Source organism: Lynx canadensis, chromosome C2 (genome assembly GCF_007474595.2).
Source record: "Lynx canadensis isolate LIC74 chromosome C2, mLynCan4.pri.v2, whole genome shotgun sequence".
Classification (NCBI taxonomy): domain Eukaryota; kingdom Metazoa; phylum Chordata; class Mammalia; order Carnivora; family Felidae; genus Lynx; species Lynx canadensis.
In genome coordinates, this window is record NC_044311.2 from 110,451,398 (window position 1) to 110,475,879 (window position 24,482).

The window sequence follows — 24,482 nt, forward strand, 5'->3', positions numbered from 1 at the left end:
AGGGTCATTCAGTTATTCTTCAAGCGATTATCTTTTTATTGTCTGTAGGATATCTTAATATTTTTATTTCCTTTCCATCACCAGAAAGAACCACAAGTCCTGGAACAATTACATCTAAAATTCCTAAAAGCCCTGAACCTACATGGACAACACTGGGTAATGACATGTCCTTAGTAGTTAGATGTGTTATTTAATTTTACCATGAAAATCCAGTACCTTAGCTTTTGTGTAATGTTTCAGTCACTGTGCTAGTTGGATAATTTTGACAATTGTGATGATTTCATAGAGTACAGCAGCCCTGTGACTTTCATGGTTTTGGGTAATTGGTCCCATAGTTAATGTACCTGAAATCAGCATTCAGACATCATCCTGTACCTTGGAAAGCTGGAAAACACGGCTGCTTCATCACCTGCCATAAGTCATTGCATTTGAAGTAGAGTCCTAAACACAGTTCTCCATTTTTCTGAGTAAGATCCTCAAGTTCAACTTCAGACTTCATTTGGAAGAACCATGTTCTATTATGATGTTAGTAGAATTTCTTTGTATAGTAGATCGTGCATTATATCTATCAGTGATTATCAATCTTAAACATGCCTTCTTTCTGGTGCTTAAAGACTTGTATGTGGCTGAGAAATGTGAAGTAAGGGGGCAAAATGATTCCATAGATTTTTTTTCAAAGATAATGGATTAAAATAATGTTCTTTGTGTAGTTATTGTTGCTATTTGTAGCAATGCCATTTCTGTTAGTTCAAATATGTCCTGAAATGTTTTTTTCGAACCAGGTGAAAATTTATCACTTTATTCATTCAGTGTTGTTCTTAAAATATTCTTTCAGTGGAACACTTGCAAAACCTTCCAAGATGAAGAGTTCATTCCACTTAAAACATAGCTTTTTCTTTTGTGGCTTTAGACACTGAAATGCCTAAATATTGATTTGTTGATTATTTTCTTTACTTTTCCAGCTCCCAGTAAAACACAATTTATCTCTTTGAAACCTAAAATTCCTCTCATCCCAGAAGCGATAGACACCAAACCTGGTAATTACCCTGAATTTTTTTTTTCCAAAAGTAGGGTTGAAAATTTATTTTATGCCACTCTTTGGAGTAAGAACTTCTGATTTGTATTTTGCTATTTGATGCAATTTTTCCATGAAAAGTACAAAAATGCAATGAAATGATCTCCTTATAACCAGCCCTTCTGATACTATGGCAGCCTCACTCTGAGCTGTTGGGTGGATGACCAACCCAGAGAAAATACAGAAATACAGTGATGTGAGTGATTGAGGACTCCCTTGTCTAAGACAACGAAATAGTTTCCAGTACCACAGTTGACTGGAATTCTGATCACACTAAACAGCCTTTCAGCCTGAAAAGGGAGAAGTGTTTCCCTCCCCTAAAAACTCTGCCCTTGTTTTAGAGCTTCTCAGTTCTCCAGCTGCAAGATCAGAAAGGGTAGTATTTTCCTAATGCTCCATTACTTCTTTCTGAGTTGAAGCTTATATCTGAACGCTGACATTTGTTTAGTCCTCAGGCTATAACAATGATGGTTTGCTGAAGAAAAGAAGGCTCTTTTAAAGGGAGGGGTTATTCTGTATATGTAATTAAAAACAGAGACAATTCTCTGCATATCGATTGCAGGACATATTGAATGACCAAATCTGCATTTTATTCTATCTATCCAGAATCTATATAGAAGTTTAAATGTTGACTTATGAGTATCCCTTTATATATAGGAATTTTGTTGCTATTCATCATTTTCATCCAAATTTTAAACTCTTAGCTTCTGGAAGAATATATTTCTCACTGTCCTTTTCAATGGATTTTTCATTAGTGCATGTTTACAAAGTAAACAATGATTGAACCAGAGATTTTCTACTTAAGCAGGCATGATTTTTTTTTTTTTTTTTGCAGTGAAATGTGTAAGGAAGAAAAATGTAACTGCTCAGAAAAGGGATTGTTATGACTCCCTTCAAAGAGGCAGTGAGATTTCCAGGTGTAGGTGTCAGACCAAAGGAAATGAGGGATTAGTCAAAGGGATGTGTTGTTGGCACTGTGACCATGGGTGAGGTCTCCATGTTGGAGAAATGGAATTAAGTACTCTTACTCCGAGAGGTTACTTGGAGAAAGAAGCACATAGCTAATGAAACTGAAGGCCCCTAACAGTTTATTTTTTAATGTTTTATTTATTTTTGAGGGAGAGAGAGTGCAAGCAGGGGAGGGGCAGAGAGGGGGTGGCATAGAGGATTCCATGTGGGCTCTATGCTGATAGAAGCAAGTCCCATGCAGGGCTTGAACTCACAAACTGTGAGATCATGACGTGAGCCAAGGTCAGACACTCAGCTGACTAGCCACCCAGGCGCCGCAAGAGCCCTAACAGTTTAAATCAATGAACTCCAATAGCTATATGACAGAAGGATTTAATGTACATTTATTTAAAAATCATGCCTAGAGAGCTTTGGGATAAGATAAAAACTGTTTTGTTGTATTTTGAAAGGGAGCTATTACTAAGTGGATTGAGAAATACTATTGTATGTTTAGACCACTACATTTAAATACATGTCTCTCTGATCTAATTATTCCTGTTAGTATAAGATAAAAGTTGAAAAAAGCAAAAAAGTCTGCATTTGATCTTAACGGTTTATACATGATTAGTTACATTATTAATTTCAGTCCTTTCTAAAGAAAGGTTTAGTAGAAATTCATTAATACAAATAAGGGGCGAGGATGTGTTCCTATCCATTTAAGCTACTTGAGCAAAGAGACTTGTTAATTTGACATTTCCTTTTAAAATGTGGCCAATTATTTGGAAGCTAATGAGTCTCTATTCCTCTGGTGTGTACCTTCTAATCACCCAAGAATATCCACGCTTTTCCCCCTGGCATCAAATATAACCACTTCAGAATCTGCACCTACAGTTACACAAACTCAAATTGACCTCCGGTGGTCTGAGGCAACACAGAGTAACAACAGGATCTCTGCAAACCATTGCTTGGGTTTTAGCTTTTTAAAATATATTTATTTTTATTTTAGGGCAGGCCACCATTATAGCTTTGCGGAAGATTTCTGTTTCTAGCCAAGGTTCAGGAGAGCAAATCAACCACCAAAAGCTTTTCTTATTTGAGTGATTCATTGCCTTTCCCACCGCTCTCCTCACACTCTGCTATTTTTCCTTTTCACTTTCCATGCAAGTTGCTTTTCCTCTGGTTTTCCTTTGTGGTTAAACTAACGAGTAAAAACCCACATTGGGTTTGGCTTATTTTGTAAGCATAATCCAGTGCTTTCTTGAAAATCCCACCATCTACCGTGTCCCAATGTGTCTGCCTCAACCAATAAGAATTTCATCCTTCATAATTAATCTTTAAGATTGTAATGGCCTTCGGCTATTCAGGCTTTTAATGGACTGGAAAAAAAAAAGGAGAGACCTTCAATTACAGGTATTTTTTAACACGATTCTCTGACATGGTAGATAGAATTGTAAATTTTTCTTATTGCTCATTACAAATCATGAGCCATTGTATCTTTCTTTTGTGCTGAGGTGACTGGTGTAGTTATTTGCATGCTGCTTAACATTTTTAAACCTTTATCATTATACCTTAAAATTATAAAGTAGAGGAAATTTTGTCAGAAGATATATTTACTTTTTTAAAAAAATGTTTTCAATGTTTATTTTTGAGAGAGAAAGAGACCCAGTGTGAGGGCGGGGGGGGGGGGGGGGGGGGGGCGCGCAGAGAGAGGGAGACATAGAAGTGAAGCAGGCCCCAGGCTCTGAGCTGTCGTCACAGACCTTGAGGCAGGGCTCAAAGTCACGAACCAGGAGATCATGACCTGAGCTGAAGTCAGACACTTAACCAACTGATCCACCCAGACTCCCCAAGAAAATACATTTGCTTCTGATAAACCCCGACTTTAATATTTCTGTGTGTAGGTGAATTGGAAGCTTAATTGATGGAGCTCCATAACTATTTGGTCTCAGTTTCAGTCAGGAACTAAAAAAATACAGATTTTTCTTTATAAAATTTGTAAGACCACATTCTTTAATCTTTGTAAATTCTAAAAATGCTACAAGTAGCAAATCTTACTTTTTCTAAGTTTTAGAAGGCAACCATGTAGAAATTAAAACACGAATCACAGCCTCAAAATTTCAGAAGAGTTTTTGTTTGCTATTTTCAGACATGGATTTGTTTGGATAGTTATTATATTTAATGTATTGACATTTACTATTTACCCTTTCTCCTGTAGAATCTGAGACATCCAGTCTCCCTCTATCCTCTCTTTTTCTCTCTTACATACACATACACAACACACACACACACACACACACACACACACACACACACACACAATTTTTGCCTTACTATGTGTACTTCTTTTTTTTTTTTTTTCAGATAGCGTGACTTTATTTTTTTTTTATGAAATTTATTGACAAATTGGTTTCCATACAACACCCAGTGCTCATCCCAAAAGGTGCCCTCCTCAATACCCATCACCCACCCTCCCCTCCCTCCCACCCCCCATCAACCCTCAGTTTGTTCTCAGTTTTTAACAGTCTCTTATGCTTTGGCTCTCTCCCACTCTAACCTCTTTTTTTTTTTTTTCCTTCCCCTCCCCCATGGGTTCCTGTTAAGTTTCTCAGGATCCACATAAGAGTGAAACCATATGGTATCTGTCTTTCTCTGTATGGCTTATTTCACTTAGCATTACACTCTCCAGTTCCATCCACGTTGCTACAAAGGGCCATATTTCATTTTTTCTCATTGCCACATAGTATTCCATCGTGTATATAAACCACAATTTCTTTATCCATTCATCAGTTGATGGACATTTAGGCTCTTTCCATAATTTGGCTATTGTTGAGAGTGCTGCTATGAACATTGGGGTACAAGTGCCCCTATGCATCAGTACTCCTGTATCCCTTGGGTAAATTCCTAGCAGTGCTATTGCTGGGTCATAGGGTAGGTCTATTTTTAATTTTCTGAGGAACCTCCACACTGCTTTCCAGAGCGGCTGCACCAATTTGCATTCCCACCAACAGTGCAAGAGGGTTCCCGTTTCTCCACATCCTCTCCAGCATCTATAGTCTCCTGATTTGTTCATTTTGGCCACTCTGACTGGCGTGAGGTGATATCTGAGTGTGGTTTTGATTTGTATTTCCCTGATGAGGAGCGACGTTGAGCATCTTTTCATGTGCCTGTTGCCATCCAGATGTCGTCTTTAGAGAAATGTCTATTCATGTTTTCTGCCCATTTCTTCACTGGGTTATTTGTTTTTCGGGTGTGGAGTTTGGTGAGCTCTTTATAGATTTTGGGTACTAGCCCTTTGTCCGACATGTCATTTGCAAATATCTTTTCCCATTCCGTTGGTTGCCTTTTAGTTTTGTTGGTTGTTTCCTTTGCTGTGCAGAAGCTTTTTATCTTCATAAGGTCCCAGTAATTCACTTTTGCTTTTAATTCCCTTGCCTTTGGGGATGTGTCGAGTAAGAGATTGCTACGGCTGAGGTCAGAGAGGTCTTTTCCTGCTTTCTCCTCTAAGGTTTTGATGGTTTCCTGTCTCACATTCAGGTCCTTTATCCATTTTGAGTTTATTTTTGTAAATGGTGTGAGAAAGTGGTCTAGTTTCAACCTTCTGCATGTTGCTGTCCAGTTCTCCCAGCACCATTTGTTAAAGAGGCTGTCTTTTTTCCATTGGATGTTCTTTCCTGCTTTGTCAAAGATGAGTTGGCCATACGTTTGTGGGTCTAGTTCTGGGGTTTCTATTCTATTCCATTGGTCTGTGTGTCTGTTTTTGTGCCAATACCATGCTGTCTTGATGATGACAGCTTTGTAGTAGAGGCTAAAGTCTGGGATTGTGATGCCTCCTGCTTTGGTCTTCTTCTTCAAAGTTCCTTTGGCTATTCGGGGCCTTTTGTGGTTCCATATGAATTTTAGGATTGCTTATTCTAATTTCGAGAAGAATGCTGGTGCAATTTTGATTGGGATTGCATTGAATGTGTAGATAGCTTTGGGTAGTATTGACATTTTAACAATATTTATTCTCCCAATCCATGAGCAGGGAATGTCTTTCCATTTCTTTAAGTCTTCTTCAATTACCTTCATAAGCTTTCTATAGTTTTCAGCATACAGATCCTTTACATCTTTGGTTAGATTTATTCCTAGGTATTTTATGCTTCTTGGTGCAATTGTGAATGGGATCATTTTCTTTATTTGTCTTTCTGTTGCTTCATTGTTAGTGTATAAGAATGCAACTGATTTCTGGACATTGATTTTGTATCCTGCAACTTTGCTGAATTCATTTATCAGTTCTAGCAGACTTTTGGTGGAGTCTATCGGATTTTCCATGTATAATATCATGTCATCTGCAAAAAGCGAAAGCTTGACTTCATCTTTGCCAATTTTGATGCCTTTGATTTCCTTTTGTTGTCTGATTGCTGATGCTAGAACTTCCAGCACTATGTTAAACAACAGCGGTGAGAGTGGGCATCCCTGTCGTGTTCCTGATCTCAGGGAAAAAGCTCTCAGTTTTTCCCCGTTGAGGATGATGTTAGCTGTGGGCTTTTCATAAATGGCTTTTATGATCTTTAAGTATGTTCCTTCTATCCCGACTTTCTCAAGGGTTTTTATTAAGAAAGGGTGCTGGATTTTGTCAAAGGCCTTTTCTGCATCGATTGACAGGATCATATGGTTCTTCTCTTTTTTTTTGTTAATGTGATGTATCACGTTGATTGATTTGCGAATGTTGAACCAGCCCTGCATCCCAGGAATGAATCCCACTTGATCATGGTGAATAATTCTTTTTATATGCTGTTGAATTCGATTTGCTAGTATCTTGTTGAGAATTTTTGCATCCATATTCATCAGGGATATTGGCCTGTAGTTCTCTTTTTTTACTGGGTCTCTGTCTGGTTTAGGAATCAAAGTAATACTGGCTTCATAGAATGAGTCTGGAAGTTTTCCTTCCCTTTCTATTTCTTGGAATAGCTTGAGAAGGATAGGTATTATCTCTGCTTTAAATGTCTGGTAGAACTCCCCTGGGAAGCCATCTGGTCCTGGACTCTTATTTGTTGGGAGATTTTTGATAACCGATTCAATTTCTTCGCTGGTTATGGGTCTGTTCAAGCTTTCTATTTCCTCCTGATTGAGTTTTGGAAGAGTGTGGGTGTTCAGGAATGTGTCCATTTCTTCCAGGTTGTCCAATTTGTTGGCATATAATTTTTCATAGTATTCCCTGATAATTGTTTGTATCTCTGAGGGATTGGTTGTAATCATTCCATTTTCATTCATGATTTTATCTATTTGGGTCATCTCCCTTTTCTTTTTGAGAAGCCTGGCTAGAGGTTTGTCAATTTTGTTTAGTTTTTCAAAAAACCAACTCTTGGTTTCGTTGATCTGCTCTACAGTTTTTTTAGATTCTATATTGTTTATTTCTGCTCTGATCTTTATTATTTCTCTTCTTCTGCTGGGTTTAGGCTGCCTTTGCTGTTCTGCTTCTATTTCCTTTAGGTGTGCTGTTAGATTTTGTATTTGGGATTTTTCTTGTTTCTTGAGATAGGCCTGGATTGCGATGTATTTTCCTCTCAGGACTGCCTTCGCTGCGTCCCAAAGCGTTTGGATTGTTGTATTTTCATTTTCGTTTGTTTCCATATATTTTTTCATTTCTTCTCTAATTGCCTGGTTGACCCACTCATTCGTTAGTAGGGTGTTCTTTAACCTCCACGCTTTTGGAGGTTTTCCAGACTTTTTCCTGTGGTTGATTTCAAGCTTCATAGCATTGTGGTCTGAAAGTATGCATGGTATAATTTCAATTCTTGTAAACTTATGAAGGGCTGTTTTGTGACCCAGTATATGATCTATCTTGGAGAATGTTCCATGTGCACTCGAGAAGAAAGTATATTCTGTTGCTTTGGGATGCAGAGTTCTAAATATATCTGTCAAGTCCATCTGATCCAATGTCTCATTCAGGGCCCTTGTTTCTTTATTGACTGTGTGTCTAGATGATCTATCCATTTCTGTAAGTGGGGTGTTAAAGTCCCCTGCAATTACCACATTCTTATCAATAAGGTTGCTTCTGTTTATGAGTAATTGTTTTATATACTTGGGGGCTCCGGTATTCGGCGCATAGACATTTATAATTGTTAGCTCTTCCTGATGGATAGACCCTGTAACTATTATATAATGTCCTTCTTCATCTCTTGTTACAGCCTTTAATTTAAAGTCTAGTTTGTCTGATATAAGTATGGCTACTCCAGCTTTCTTTTGGCTTCCAGTAGCATGATAAATAGTTTTCCATCCCCTCACTCTGAATCTAAAGGTGTCCTCAGGTCTAAAATGAGTCTCTTGTAGACAGCAAATAGATGGGTCTTGTTTTTTTATCCATTCTGATACCCTATGTCTTTTGGTTGGCGCATTTAATCCATTTACATTCAGTGTTATTATAGAAACATACGGGTTTAGAGTCATTGTGATGTCTGTATGTTTTATGCTTGTAGTGATGTCTCTGGTACTTTGTCTCACAGGGTCCCCCTTAGGATCTCTTGTAGGGCTGGTTTAGTGGTGACAAATTCCTTCAGTTTTTGTTTGTTTGGGAAGACCTTTATCTCTCCTTCTATTCTAAATGACAGACTTGCTGGATAAAGGATTCTCGGCTGCATATTTTTGCTGTCTAGCACCCTGAAAATCTCGTGCCAATTCTTTCTGGCCTGCCAAGTTTCAAAAGAGAGATCAGTCACGAGTCTTATAGGTCTCCCTTTATATGTGAGGGCACGTTTACCCCTTGCTGCTTTCAGAATTTTCTCTTTATCCTTGTATTTTGCCAGTTTCACTATGATATGTCGTGCAGAAGATCGATTCAAGTTACGTCTGAAGGGAGTTCTCTGTGCCTCTTGGATTTCAATGCCTTTTTCCTTCCCCAGTTCAGGGAAGTTCTCAGCTATGATTTCTTCAAGTACCCCTTCACCACCTTTCCCTCTCTCTTCCTCCTCTGGGATACCAATTATGCGTATATTATTTCTTTTTAGTGTATCACTTAGTTCTCTAATTTTCCCCTCATACTCCTGGATTTTTTTATCTCTCTTTTTCTCAGCTTCCTCTTTTTCCATAACTTTATCTTCTAGTTCACCTATTCTCTCCTCTGCCTCTTCCATCCGAGCCGTGGTGGTTTGCATTTTGTTTTGCATTTCATTTAAAGCGTTTTTCAGCTCCTCGTGACTGTTCCTTAGTCCCTTGATCTCTGTAGCAAGAGATTCTCTGCTGTCCTGTATGCTGTTTTCCAGTCCAGCGATTAATTTTATGACTATTATTCTAAATTCACTTTCTGTTATATTATTTAAATCCTTTTTGATCAGCTCATTAGCTGTTATTATTTCCTGGAGATTCTTCTGAGGGGAATTCTTCCTCTTGGTCATTTTGGATAGTCCCTGGTGTGGTGAGGACCTGCAGGGCACTTCCCTTGTGCTGTGGTGTATAACTGGAGTTGGTGGGCGGGGCCGCAGTCAGTCCTGATCTGCCCCCAGCCCACCGCTGGGGCCACAGTCAGACTGGTGTGTGCCTTCTCTTCCCCTCTCCTAGGGGCGGGATTCCCTGTGGGGTGGTGTGGCCCATCTGGGCTACTTGCACACTGCCAGGCTTGTGGTGCTGGGGATCTGGCGTATTAGCTGGGGTGGGTAGGCAAGGTGCACGGCGGGAGGGGGGGCAGGCTTAGCTCGCTTCTCCTTAGGTGATCCACTTCAGGAGGGGCCCTGTGGCAGCCGGAGGGAGTCAGATCCGCTGCCGGAGGTTTGGCTCCGCAGAAGCACAGAGTTGGGTGTTTGCGCGGAGCGAGCAATTTCCCTGGCCGGAACCGGTTCCCTTTGGGATTTTGGCTGGGGGGTGGGCGGGGGAGATGGCGCTGGCGAGCGCCTTTGTTCCCCGCCAAACTGAGCTCTGTCGTCCGGGGGCTCCGCAGCTCACCCTCCCTTTGTCCTCCGGCCTTCCCGCTTTCCGAGCAGAGCTGTTAACTTACGACCTCCCAGACGCTAAGTCGCGCTTGCTGTCGGAACACAGTCCGTCAGGCCCCTCCGCTTTTGCAAGCCGGGCTCGGGGGCTCTGCTTGGCTGGCGAGCCGCCCCTCCGCCCCGGCTCCCTCCCGCCAGTCCGTGGAGCGCGCACCGCCTCGCCGCCCTTCCTACCCTCTTCCGTGGGCCTCTCGTCTGCACTTGGGTCCGGTGACTCCGTTCTGCTAATCCTCTGGCGGTTTTCTGGGTTATTTAGGCAGGTGTAGGTGGAATCTAAGTGATCAGCAGGACGCGCGGTGAGCCCAGCGTCCTCCTACGCCGCCATCTTCCTGCGCCTCCCCTGTACTTCAATCTCATACATCACTTTGGCTTTGCCATTTATCTGTTGTAATCTATTTCTGGACAAGTTCTTGAGAGATCAAAAAAAATAATTTGGCCACAGTCATGCTAATGAATGATGCCGCCTTTCAGTAATACCTTGTGCTATTCATTGCTTTCAGAATAAATGAAAATTCTCTCCCTGTGATATTTGTTGTTACATTTTCTTTTTTTGTATACTAACGAGTCTCTACTTATTTCCCCAAAACTTTTCACAGCCTTTAGTCCAGAAACATCACAGAGAACTCCTGGTAAATGTAGCATAAGAAATACAAGTAACAAAGTTATTTATGTCCTCTTAAGCTAGTTGGTGGGTGTCATATTAATTAATTGATTTCTGTAAAAAAGGAAAGAGGGGCCTCTGAATGGCTCAGTCGATTAAGCATCCAACTTTGGCTCAGGTCATGATCTTGTGGTTCACAGGTTCAAGCCCCGTGTTGGGTTCTGTGCTGACAACTCAAAGCCTGGAGCCTTCTTCAGATTCTGTGTCTCCCTCTCTTTCTGTTCCACCTCCCCACCCCCGACTCTCAAAAATAAACAAAGATTAAAACAAAAAAAAAATTATAAGAAAAAAAGGCAAAGAATCTTCACTTTTTCTTCTGCTTCAAAAATTGGGTTCCTTTTTTAATTTTCTTCCTGAAAGAAAAGAATTCTTTTTGTTCTGTAGAATAAGAAATCTATCGTATCGTCTTTTTATAAGTCCAGATATTGTAACCAAACTGTATTCAGCATGAAGTATCATTTACATACTGCCAATTTGAAACACATTGGAAGGTTTGTTATCTTTCAGAATACTTAAATAATATTTTTATTTAATTGGTTCAGTATCTGATAAAATCCAAGATTACTTTTTGACTTCTTTGATTTGCTAAACAAAATAGACTAAATTTCATATGTAAACCAATTTGCTCACCAGCAATAGGTGCTACCAAATAAAAGGAACATCATATGAATACTTGTGGCCCTTTTTAGACCATACATTCAATTCCTATTTTTTTTTTTAAAAGAGTATCAGATCCAGCAAACCTGAGAAATCCAAAACTAAGAGCTCAGACCTGGTTATAGGTCCATGGGTCTTTTGCCTCTTCCCACTTCCTTGGATGAAACTGACTATCCTGTATGAAAACAAAATGGCAGATGACAAGACACTCTGACAAACCTCAGAGAGGCTACCCTGACCTCCCCTTAAAGCAGTATGTCCCCAGGTACTAGGAGCAATCTTCAGAATATTGGGTGGTGGGGAAAATAGTTAAAAAATCAACAACGAACATCAGAATTCTCATTTCTTTTTTTGTGGTTCATGGAAAGGATGTGGGGTGATTGAGCTTTACTGTAATAAACCATAGAACCAGACTGTTCACCAGCGAGAGAACAACTTTTACAGTAAAAGACATTTATTTACTGTTTTAAATGGTTATATTCAGCATGGCCTTTGATATTACCTATTTTATTGCAGCCCCAGAACCTCAGACTCTACCACCATCACAGTCAACAATAGGTAATGAAGTTTCCTTTACTGAGCGGAAAACAAAACAAAAAAAAACCCACCTCTCTTTCTTTAGCACCTTTTATGTTGAACGTTGTCATTAGCTTGGGTTTTTAAAAAAATTCTTAATTTTCCTTCAGATTTTTATTTCAGCCATTTTTGTCAGAAGATACACTCTTTGTGCTTAACTAAGCCAAGCCTCTGTAACAGCCATGAAAGCCAGACTGGTTTTGATTTGACACATTCTGTGTTGTCTCTCCTTATATTTGAGTAATATTTCCTGAGCTTGTTTTAACCTGGCTATTTCCAGTGGAAGACATTGGTTTCCCTCTACTTGTAGATATTTTTGTGTTTTTACTTGTAGAGGTGTTTTTCTTACTTTCAAAATTCGAACATTTGCAGATTTTCTTGAAAAGCATTATGATCTTTCCCGGTCTAACTATCCGATGTGTCCTCGGCAATTCATTAAGAGAAATAGAAAAACTCACCCCAATGTTTATAGCTTCTTTTTCTTCAAAGAGAGCAAAAATTGTGTTCTGCTGGTGCTATCTTAGCCAATGACCCATATTTTCCTTTATAACACAAACTGTTGGTTACTTTATTGCATTCTTACCTTCCAAATGAGAATCATGCCCTCTTTTGTTTTTTCCATTTTTCTCTCCAAACTTAACGGACTACATTTTTGTTCATTTTGTCTAAAAACACAGGAATCTATTAAATAAAACAGGAATGTCTTATATGGATGAAAGTTTCACCATTTACATATAATTGCTCAACTTTAGAAATTAGAATTTTTCATATCTAATTAGACTTTATAGTTTTTCCTTTGATATTGATTCCTTCCTGATGATTTTCATGTACTCTTAGGACCTGAAACTCCGGAAACCAAACCTTCAACAACATTAGGTAATACAGTTATTTGAGTGAGTGACCTTTATTTCCTCTTTTCCTGACTGCTGGTATTTTTATTAACAGGCTCACATTAATGGATTAATCCATGGATACCTGTTTGTGTTCTTTGTTCTTACTTGCAGAGAAAAAATTTAAATTCTATAGTGTTATAAACTATATTTCATTTTTAAGAAGTTGCCTTTCCTGAAATAATCTCTGAATTCAAAGACTTTTTATACATACTGTTAACTTGTGAATTTTTTTTTTTTTAATTTTTTTTTTCAACGTTTATTTATTTTTGGGACAGAGAGAGACAGAGCATGAACGGGGGAGGGGCAGAGAGAGAGGGAGACACAGAATTGGAAACAGGCTCCAGGCTCTGAGCCATCAGCCCAGAGCCTGACGCGGGGCTCGAACTCCCGGACCGCGAGATCGTGACCTGGCTGAAGTCGGACGCTTAACCGACTGCGCCACCCAGGCGCCCCTTAACTTGTGAACTTTTAATGCTAAATGAAAAACTTCTTTTGAATCTTAGGCCAAATAAATTTTAATTTGTATCCCTAGTGGCTCCTTAAAGGTACATTTCTCATGTTCCTGTTAAACATACACCTTCAAAATTTTTAGGAGACGGTCTTCTCTAAGCTGTACAGACTTTTGAGTTTTCCATCTCAAAATGGAATAGGGAAAATTTAATCAAAAAAATATTATTCAAGACCTCAGTTAACTGGGTAAATGATGATAGAAAGTTACAAAACAGAAGAATATCTACTCATAATAAACCAAAGGACTTAAATGTGCTTCTAAGATACATGTAGTATTGATTGTCAGTTTTTTGAGCTACTGCTCCTATATTAACTAGCTAATTGTCTTTCTTCAGCTTCACCAAAGACCAAACGACCAGGTCGTCGCCCCCGCCCTAAAACCACACCTAGTCCAGATGTGCCCAAGTCCAAACCTGGTAAATGTGATGCTGAGGGTTCCAGTTAACATAGAAAATGGAATATATAGTAGCTTCTGATAAAGTAGCTACCTATTACCTAAATAGCTGGACTTTAAGAACCAGTATAGTTGACTTTCATATTTAAGCATCCGTACATTCTATACTTACCGTATATTTTTATTTTTTATTTGTAACTATTAGTTACACACACAGTCAGCTGGCCCACTAAATGGATTATTAAAGTAGGGCACCCTAAAAGTTTGTCGTAGGATGCATATTTATGGCAGATGAGGTGTGGGAAAGGAAGGGGAAGAGGGGTAAATGGGAAGAGTGAAAGGGAAAATCACATTCCCTTTCTTAGGGATGAGGAGTTTAAGAGTGGGGATTAATGTTTCCTTCCTCGAGATGCTGCTTCTTGATATAATTAGTATTCTTGCCTTTTGCTTCCATAGCTCTGGAACCTGCTACGGTACAACCGGAGCTCTTGGTGCCCACAGTCGGTAATTCTCCTCTCCTCCAGTTGCTTTCACGGAATGTCACTTTGGCTCTTCTTATTCTCCACCAGGCATGACTGCAGGGCCACTGCACCATCACAGTTTCATTCCATGCTTTTCCTCATGTTTTCTCTCTGGGTCTGAAGAGCCTGAAGATAGGAGACTTCTTCTAGAAGAATCCTACCTGTGTGCTTCTTTAAGGAAGGTCTGTGGCCTTGGACACAACTTCCTGCTTCTCCACAAACTCTTTGTCTCTCTATGTCCTTCTGTTGAGAAAACCTTCCACTTCTTCTCAGACAGGGACTTCCCTGCTCATCCTGGGCTTGGCAAATGGCAAGATTTTATTCTGGTGCCATAATTGTCATTTCATTGCTTTACTCATTCCACTTGTAAGACTTTTGCCCTCTTAAAAAGCTGCATGAAATAATGGCTTCTTCAGCTTTCTGTTTCTTGCAGAATTTTTGTGAGTATATTTTGATAACTAGAAGCATAAACACTATTTTTGGTCTAGGGTCCAATATAAAATTAGTGTGGTCTTTGTAACTTAAGAACATTATAAGTCCCAAACTTGTTTTATTGTTTTTGGTACTAATGCTGTTTGACTGTCATTAGTTCAATACAATTTCTCAGCATTCACAAAAACTGTGCTTTACTTTGGAAAATTCCAGAACTCTGTAGCCATGTAAACTTCTGTATAATTTAAAGTGTGTATGGATTATTTCCCAGGTCTCCTACTAAACAAGATTCAAATTTCTACACTACTACTTTTATGCTTTAAAAAACCTTACAATTAAGAAATACAACTATTATACTTGTGATCTCTGAAATTAAAAAGAAAAAAGTCTTACTGTAGTTCTCATTACTTTGCTCAAAGGCACATTTTGAACATTTCCTAAAGATTTTTCCTTTTGGAAAAATTGGTACAAATGGACATATTTCCCATCCTTCATACACCCCAGGAATTAATTTTATTGTATATTCAGTGAATTTATATAGTGTTTTTGCTCAAGTGTATGTGTCTTTAATTATGATAGTTACAGCCATGATCATTATGCTAATTTTTAATACCTTTTTCTTTAGCATCAAAACCATCCAAAAGACCTAAAACCACACATAGACCAGATGCACCTCAAATCCAGCCTGGTAATCACTACTTTCACTGCCTTGATCTAAAACTAGGAAAATGGTGTGTAAGTAACATTAATCTTGATATTCACAGCCCTGCTATGACACTAATTATAGCACCTTTTTCTCTTCAGATTCAAAACCACCAAAGCAATTACTTCCTAAACCCCAAACCACAGCACAACCAGATATGCCACCAACTAAACCCGGTAAACATAATTTCTAGTGCTTTAGTTTAAGAAGTTTATTCTGGGGAATGTTGTTGAAAATATTTATAATTTGTTATACCATATAAAGCATAAAAACCCAATATTATGATTTGGCTCATTATCTTTTCAAAGTAACCATACCAGTTAAATGAACAATCAATGTGTAAGAAGTTAGTTTTACATCTGATAGTCTGACAGATTACATTTTCTTAACATTTTTAGGCTCTGTTTTATGAATTTGGGTATGTGATGAATAGAAGCCTGGTTTTTCTGTATCTGGAACATAGTTGGAAGTGATTTTAGCATTCACCACTAGATAGGACCAGGAAGGCTGACAATGTGTTCTTGTTTTAAAGGCATGTAATCAAGGATTGGCTTCGTCTAAAATACCTTGATGGCATTTTAAACAGTAACTATTAACTAAGTGATTTCCTACCAAATAAGATTTTTATATAACAGTACTAAAAATTCAACTGTTTTGCAATTGAGATTTTCTCCTAAGTTTCCAATTAGTATAAAATTCTAATTTAGTAAGAGAGTATCTCATAATAAATAAAGTTATCAAGAAAGCAATTTATATCAACTTAGAATAAACCAGGTTCTGTATCCTATGAATTAAGCATCAGGGAGCACCTAAAACTTTAGATTTCTTTACTTTTATTATATCTGTTTATTTTTCACGATAGTCTTTGATCCTGCTACATTTGAGACTGAAGCTCCCTCCACAACCATAGGTAATGATGTCTTCCTTCTTGGTCAGTGTTTCTCTGGGCCTCTCCCTCTCATGTCAGTGGCTGTATTCTCTTACGTAAACAATTGTAATTCATTTTTTCATTCATTTCCACAAACTGTTGATTGTTTTTAACGGGCAACTTTCAGCATCATAAGGCATTCTTACTTCTGCTCAGTTTATAATCCCTGTATGTCATTCTTCCTTTGATCCCCTTCAAAGACATTCAGATTGCTGGCAGCACTTGATGCTGTCAAGGGTCACTGGGGCTGAGAGACCATCCATCCTGCAAACCAGGAAATCTTTGAGAGTTCTGCTTTCATGTGTGTATAATTTATGGTTATGGGAGAGGAGCAGTTAACAATGTGGTTGGGGCTTGAGGCGATACATAATTATCTCTTTCTTGCAAAAGTCCTTTCCTCTTTGATTCCATGCTATCCAAATACACCTGAACATTTGTTGACAAATTCATCTTGTCATCATGACGAATTCATACACCTGTTGACAAATTCATCTTGTGCTGATTTCCAAGCAAAATACCGATTCCCTTTTTTGTTGGAAGGTAACCCGTTTTGAATATTGCTTCATCCTGTTGTCCTCGCCTTCTACATCTTTTCTGTAGGCACAGGTTTCCATTAATTCAGAAGAGTTCGTCAGATGTGGCTTCAAGCAACTCTGCAGTGATGTCTTAGCAAAAGGGAATCTCTATATAAGTGCTTACAGCGTGTTCATGATAAGATGTTTATGTTACATTTAGTCTTCTGGACTTAATGACAAATAGAGATGGTAATTTAAATCCAAGGAGTTATAAATCACAATTTCACATGTATGCATAATTTGATCATTTTAGAATGTTACAGAATTATAGGAATCCTGTTTATACAGCCAAAAAGTCAAATTATTACTCTTGAGATTTTTTTCTTAATCATTTCTATTGCTTGTTTGAACACTCATCTCCTAATTATTCATTTAAAATAAGTGAATAAAAAAGGAGAAATAGAGAAAGAGTACCCCATTTCACATGGAGAAAAGGCACAAGTTTATGTTTTGCATAACTGTCACACATCTCCAATAAACAGACTAATTAAGAATATTTTTAAAAATTCTCCTCACTACCACAATTCTTCAAAACAAATAACAGTTGTAGTGAAAGCCTTCGAAATACTAACAGAAGCTTTTGCAGTTTTTCAGAGTTATTTAAAATACATAGTAGCCAACTGACATGTTTTTGGAGCCAAGTTTCCAATATAGTTGGAGTCAAATAATTAAATACAGGAAAAAGCTTTCCATTGGCCTCATAGGGATGCAGAATACAAGAGGTATGTCTTTTTTGTGAGTTGTATGAATGCCAGAGTACAGCCAAATACCATTTTAACAGCGTTCAGAAATGCTTTCAAAACATTACAGGGTAAAGAAAATACATTTTGAAGATAATTTTCTTTCCTTTTCTACATTTCTTAAATCTCCATTGTTTATTGTATTGCTTTTGGCCAGTTCCCGCTACAGACCTTGAACCCATAACTCTGAGAACTGAAGCTCCCAGGACAACATTGGGTAATGACTTTTTATGTCCTTAACCACTTAACCACAATTTCCACTTGTCCAGTCTATTTCATTACTATCTTGGTCAAGTGGTGTTCTTTTTCTAAGATTTTCTCATTGCCCACTCTTATCACTCAACTATATTCTTCATTTTGAATATTGAAGATGTTTAATATAAGTTATGTGGTTAGTCACTTGGTTAAACCTGTATGCAGCTGGTACAAGGCATCTGTCTTCCATATTATCCAGCTTTATTAGTGCTTTACAGAACCTGTGATTCTGCCCTGTGTTCTGTGGTAAAGCTAAATTTCAAATACAATTAGGAGTGGCTGCTCCATAAACATCAATATTAATTCTATGGACATCAACCGAAAGTTGTTTTAAGATAGGGCATTTTTATGGTTTACCAATGATTTTAAGAAGTTAAATTTGTTTATTCTAATGTTTAATGGGATGTATGTCTAAGCCAAATAATTTCTAAATATGATCTCACAAAAGCAGGTGAGCCTGGGTCCATCTCCGATATGGACATGCTGTGTTTCTGGTTTCCCTGGAGTCAGGATCCTTATTGAAAATCTGACGCCAATAATAATAAGCTTTTCAGATTATTAGAATAATGTTATATAATCCTTCTCAGAGAACTGTCGGCGGACAACTCCCCCCCCCAATTTTTTTTGCATACAGATGACAAAAGAGACAAATTTATTAAGACTTAGGAAATTTAGCCAAATTTTACAAAATCCAGAGCTGTGTATCATCCTTTCTTGAGTTTCTGGAGTCATAAGACAACATTAACCAGTTTCCTTCCTCCAGCTCCAAAAACAACACAACGGACAAGAACGCGTCGTCCACGTCCCAAACATAAAACCACACAGAGCCCAGCGGTATCTCAGACTAAACTAGGTAAATATGTGGTTCCTGGTACCTGTGGAACCCCTTGGATGTGATACGTGCATGACAGTTTAACTTGCCACCTAATAGCTCTGGTGACCCTTCATTGTGAAGGCCGAAGTCACAAGAGCTCTAGTTAATAATTATGACTGCCTTGTGCTGCTTGGTATCTTCTTGGTAACTTTGTATTTTATTTGCTTTCTCTGAAAAATTATATTTTTCTCTTTGATTCTGGTTTATCAAAAACTTACCTAGTTAAGTAACTAGCATATTTAGTTCATTTAGTCACACATTTTATTAAGTGTTCCATTAGCCTCTGTGAAAAATAGTTCAGAAGTAACAAATCACTTGGCTGAGGAAGGAAGTTTCTTATGTAGAAACTGTTCACTAATAGATGTAAAGGAATATGGGCAGAAGCAATATATCTACTGGGCTTTACCAACTGTTAGGCACATAGTTAATTCTTAGAGAAGTAAAAGATACGTGAGCTGGTAAGTGTAATGTGGACCTCAAAATTTATACAGTTTGTAGACCTGTTGCTGGGATAGGCAGGAATAGCATAAACAGAGGCTGGAAGGTACTATATATGTGGGTGACAGCAGAAGATCGGAATTAGGAGGGCAACCTGAATGGGAGAAAGGAGGAAGACAATGTTCACTTAGCTGATTCTCAGAAATTTTGGTCAGTGATGCTACTTTTAGATGGGTCCATAAAAAGGACCTTAAATGCCTGACTTCAGTGATTGGATTTAAGCCAATTGGCTACCACATACTCTCCTATCCTCCTGGGGTCAGGCCTTTTCTGTCCTGGTAGCAGAGAAATGCACTGACAAGTTTTGCAGACTGAATGACCCTCTGTATCTTGTTATTTTATTTATCTTTGTTTGGACAGTCGTCTTGGTCTTCTTCCAAAGCAGACACTCAACAAAAAGCATCCTCTATTTTGGCTATTCATTATAGTATTTGCTTAAATATATCAACTATTGCATTTATAATGACCTAGGGATTTTTTTCTAATAAATTATACTTTCACATTGTTTTCTCATAATTTTTTACCATAAAATTCCTTGACAAATGCCTAAAGATTTTTCTAAGTAGGGTTTTTATTGTTGATGCGTTATCAGATAATATTAAAAACAAGCAAAACTTAGAGCTCTGTGGAGATACTGAAGATATAACCATTTCATAAGAACAAATATCTTTGTACCTTCACCTCAGAACTTTAAAAATGTTGCTTTTTTTGCTGTAGAACCAATACCGGACTGGTGAAGTTCATTTTGAAGAAAGTTCAATGACTTTTCTTTTAACGTTTCTTTTTAAATTACTTTTGATCATTGCTTGCTAGAGACTCTGAACCCATTACTCCTGGGACATCTATAGGTAGTGATATTTTATGTCCTTTAGCAAGTGCTTTCTCTTATTCATTGTTAAACTCATCTGTGGTGCTATATAGACAATGATGTCATACTTTGTCATCATCCTATTACAGTATTCATTTTACAATATAAAAGGCTTTTTAAAGATTGTTTATTAAAGATTTTATTTTTTTATTTATTTTGAGAGGAAGAAAGAGAGCACACACAAGTGGGGGAGAGATAGACAGAGTATCCCAAGCAGGCTCTGTACTGTCAGATGCCAGATGCAGGGCTCAAACTCAAGAACCATGAGATCATGACCTGAGCTGAAACAAAGATTTGGCTGCTTAAACCAATGAGCCATGCAAGTGGCCCTAAAAGGCTTTCTTTCTAACAGAAATGTGTATGGACTGAATTCAGCACCACTGTCTGCCCCATATCCCAGCTTCAAATTGTATCATGTCAATCTGAGTCTCCGCTTAAACAATACTGTTTGTTAGAGCTAAGGCCTAAATATGATAGTCTGTATATCCCTTATTTAGACCCCCAATAAGTTATCGACTATGCCATGATTTTTTTCAGGCATCTTTTTTCTGTATTGCAAGTTCTGTCTAACTTTTTTTCACTTTGTAGATGTTTCAGCAAGTTTTGTATGCTTATTCTAGTAAATGACCAAGTGGAATATTTTCCCGAGCCTAGTTATTTTAAATTATAATTAGAAGTGAATACTGTAGTGTGGTTTGAACTCTCACCCCATCATATTTTAGGAGCAATTTGTAACCAGTTTTGGATTAGGGACACTTTCAAAGAAGTGATAGTTCTTAATCTTCTTTTCTTAAACAGAATTATATTGTAATTTTTAATCTTGGGAGAACTCAATTAAAAAAGGAAACCTCTTAACATACTAAAGGAGAAAACATCAAACCAAAGTAACAGTTTTCCCCACTCAAAGAAACTCTGACAAATTTTAGAAAGATTAGTATATCATCTTAATCAGAGTTTATGAGCTATCAACACTATATTAATCCTAAATTTTCTTCCTTCAGCTACAACAACAAAGAGACCTCGTCGTCCACGCCCCAAAACTAAAACCACACCCCATCCAGAAGTACCTCAGACCAAACTGGGTAAATACGTGATTTCTGGTTTAAGGAATCCTAGCAGTCTACCCCAGTTGGGATCCTAAATTCTATGCACACAGTTGGCACATGTTCTATATATCTCTTAAGAGTGAAAGCTGCTGGTTAGTGAGCAGAACTTGAGATACCTGAGTATCTTGTGCTTCCTGTGTAGGAATCTTCTCCAGCAATGACTGTTTTATTTACTTTTCATGCTATTTGATTCCATTCATGTCTTAGGATAAAGCTTGCTCAGTATTGAACCAACACAATCAATTCAAGTGGACTTCTTTTATTAATCCCCTCATAACACCCATAACCATATTAGTAGCTTTGAGATACATAAGAAGTGGGAAGTATGTTTTATCCCCTAGTATGTATTATAGTTGTAAACAAAAGCCATTCCTGCATAAACATAGAGAAAATAACATGAGGCAGCCATGTTTACGCAAGTATGTGGCCGGGGGTGGGGTGGGGGGTGGTGGTGGTGGTGGCTGTGTGTCTATATGTATAACTTCTCAGGTGGTAGAAATGCTATGTAATGGGTTAATATCTGGAGCAGGACAAGGATCAGGATATTAGAAAGAAACTAGTACAGAGTTTGGGTGAGTGAGTGGGTAAGGGAACAAAGTCTGACAAGCAGTGAATATCTGAAGCTGGCCTCCCAGATACAGAATGATTTCTAGGTGCTCTCCTGTTGAGTGGGCCCATAGGATAACTTTAAGGGAGGCTGAGAGGTGTACTTAAGACTTTAAATTTGACCTACGGGGCTTCAGTGATCCTTCTGCACAGGATCATGCTTTTTCTGCTCTTAAAACTGAGGATACCTAGTTTAATATAATATCAAAAACAGGGGTTCTTTCTCACCTTACTGTATCAAATGCCACTCTTTTCACTAAAGACTTAGTCTCTTGGCTGGTGTAGTATCAGCTTCATTTTGGCTATGTCTGGTATGTGTGGTGAACAGACCCTAAAATGACCCTTTACTCTTCAGCCCCTCATACTTCCTGCCTCTTGGTATTAAAGATGTGCATAATCCATCTTTTCCCTGCCCTTTCTCCCTTAGAAGGCTTAGAAGCATTTTACTGTTAAGATGAATTTTCTGACATTTCATGCATTCACAAAAATCTCTTTGGTTTCTTTTATTGATTTTTATCAGTTCCTACCACAGTCTTTGAACCAGTTTTTCTTAGAACCGAGGCTCCAGGGACAACACTAGGTAAGGACACATTACATCCATCAGCACCTGCTTTTCCTGCTCATTTGAAACCCACTTCATCACCATCATAACCACAGCTTCTTCTGCTTCATGAGACTTCCATGTCATCCTCTATTGTCTGTTCAGTTATCATTCAGTTACTTCTTTGTCATTCTGTTACTTCTTAATATACTGAGGAGAGTTAAAGCAACTCATCTGTTTTTAAAGGAGCCAAGTATGAACTTAGTCTAGTATATGCATCTGCAATTTAATGCATGTGAAAGTACGGCATCTTAACCCATGTAACCTGTTAATCACATTATTTGTTTGTGAGTTTCAAACATAGGAGGGTTGGGGTGAGAGTGTCTATCCTTGGTCTAAGCTGAGTATTGTCACAGCTGTTACAGTGTGGCATGATTCTTGTGAAGATCTAAATTCCTACAATTTTATTATGTGCATCATTTTGTGTTTTTGTTTTGTCATTTTAGGTAATGGTGTGGTCTTCTTTCAGTAAGGGGTGAAATAGAAATGAGCTCAATGATAATCAATTTAAATTATTAGTACCATCATTAGTTGAAATTCACCCTCCATCTTTCCCACCACCACTGTAACTCAGTAAAGTTTTGGAACTTTTATCATTTAGAGATACTTGTGAGAATATCCTTGATATATAAACTCATGTTTCTGTGTGACTTATGTTTTTCAGAGTAATGTAAATGATATAAAGAGGCAATTATCGAAATGGGGGCAAATATATTAAGCTGAAAGGAAAAGTTTTCTGAAACTCAAGAAATTAGAAGACATATAATCCTATCCACAGCTTCTGGAACTAAGAACACTCTGTTAACCTGAGGTTTTCTTCCTTTAGCTCCCAAAGTACCTCACCAAACTCACCCTCCACATCCCAAACTTAAAACCACAAGGAGTCCTGAAGCACTTGACACTGAGCTAGGTAAATGTATATATCCTGGTTAAGCCTATCCCAGTGGGGCCCAGAGAAAGTGAAGGGGCAAGTCAAGGTAGATAATGAGAACATGGTTGGAGGGGTTTAGGTGATAGTGAATTTCTCAGGCTTGTGAATGAGAATCTTCTCTCTAAATGTTTATTTGATTTCTCATTCAATTCTTATTTAAATTTTTTTTTCAACGTTTTTTATTTATTTTTTTTGGGACAGAGAGAGACAGAGCATGAACGGGGGAGGGGCAGAGAGAGAGGGAGACACAGAATCGGAAACAGGCTCCAGGCTCTGAGCCATCAGCCCAGAGCCCGACGCGGGGCTCGAACTCACGGACCGCGAGATCGTGACCTGGCTGAAGTCGGACGCTTAACCGACTGCGCCATCCAGGCGCCCCTCATTCAATTCTTATTATTCTTGAAATGTTAAATGTGTGTAGTGGAATGAAATAGGTACAGAATGAATATATGTTTGGGTAAATGGGAAATTGTTTCTTGGTAACTACAAAGTCAAGTCCAAGTCATAAGGATCTAGGGTAGGAATTGGCATTTTCTATAAAGGGCTTGAGAGCAAATATTTGGGACTTTGTGAGTCATGTAGTTTCTGTTGAACATTTTTATTTTTTTCCTTTTTAATTTTACAACACTTAAAAAATGGAAAAATCATTCTTAGCTTTACATGGAATATATGAAAATAAGCTATGGGCAAGATTTGGTCTATGGGCCATCGTTGGTCAACCGTTGATTTAAAGAATCAATAATCAGAGTAGGCCAGAATAGTTGGGAAGGACTGAGCATTGAAATCACTATAGATTTAGAAGGCTGGGGACAAAGGGGATGGAGAAGTACATAAAGGAAGGACACGTGTGGAGGGCCAGTGAGGGAAGGCAGAGGCTTTTCTCACCAGTTGAAACTCTAGGGCTTCTAAGTTTGATCAGAAAGGGCATTTTTCTGAGGCTACTGTAGCTAAATGGGCCCAAAGGACCAGTTGAAAGGTATTTTTAATGTTGGCCTAAGGATTTTGAATTCATTTAGTAATGATCAATGTTTGTATATAGTCAGGCTTTGCCTGAGCATTGGACAGAGAGCTACCCTGCTATACTTCAGACTGAATGCCCGTCCCTTCTCCTGTTCTCTTAAGTATTCTGGTAGGCAAAGCTCACTGTCTCTTTCCAAAGACGAGTTCTT

At 38.2% G+C, this 24,482-nt stretch overlaps 1 protein-coding gene across 1 annotated transcript in view; it reads left to right on the top strand.

The window, feature by feature from the left end:
• LOC115523333 (ABI family member 3 binding protein) overlaps positions 1–24,482 on the top strand; it is a 270,902-nt gene that overhangs the window by 144,926 nt on the left and 101,494 nt on the right. The window contains exons 18-31 of the mRNA XM_030329269.1: positions 85–156; positions 963–1,037; positions 11,819–11,860; positions 12,716–12,754; positions 13,617–13,697; positions 14,132–14,179; positions 15,254–15,316; positions 15,433–15,507; positions 16,194–16,241; positions 17,732–17,791; positions 18,593–18,682; positions 21,071–21,151; positions 22,302–22,361; positions 23,209–23,292. Of these exons, the coding sequence (XP_030185129.1) occupies positions 85–156; positions 963–1,037; positions 11,819–11,860; positions 12,716–12,754; positions 13,617–13,697; positions 14,132–14,179; positions 15,254–15,316; positions 15,433–15,507; positions 16,194–16,241; positions 17,732–17,791; positions 18,593–18,682; positions 21,071–21,151; positions 22,302–22,361; positions 23,209–23,292 (918 nt within the window). The remainder of the gene's footprint in view (positions 1–84; positions 157–962; positions 1,038–11,818; positions 11,861–12,715; positions 12,755–13,616; positions 13,698–14,131; positions 14,180–15,253; positions 15,317–15,432; positions 15,508–16,193; positions 16,242–17,731; positions 17,792–18,592; positions 18,683–21,070; positions 21,152–22,301; positions 22,362–23,208; positions 23,293–24,482) is intronic.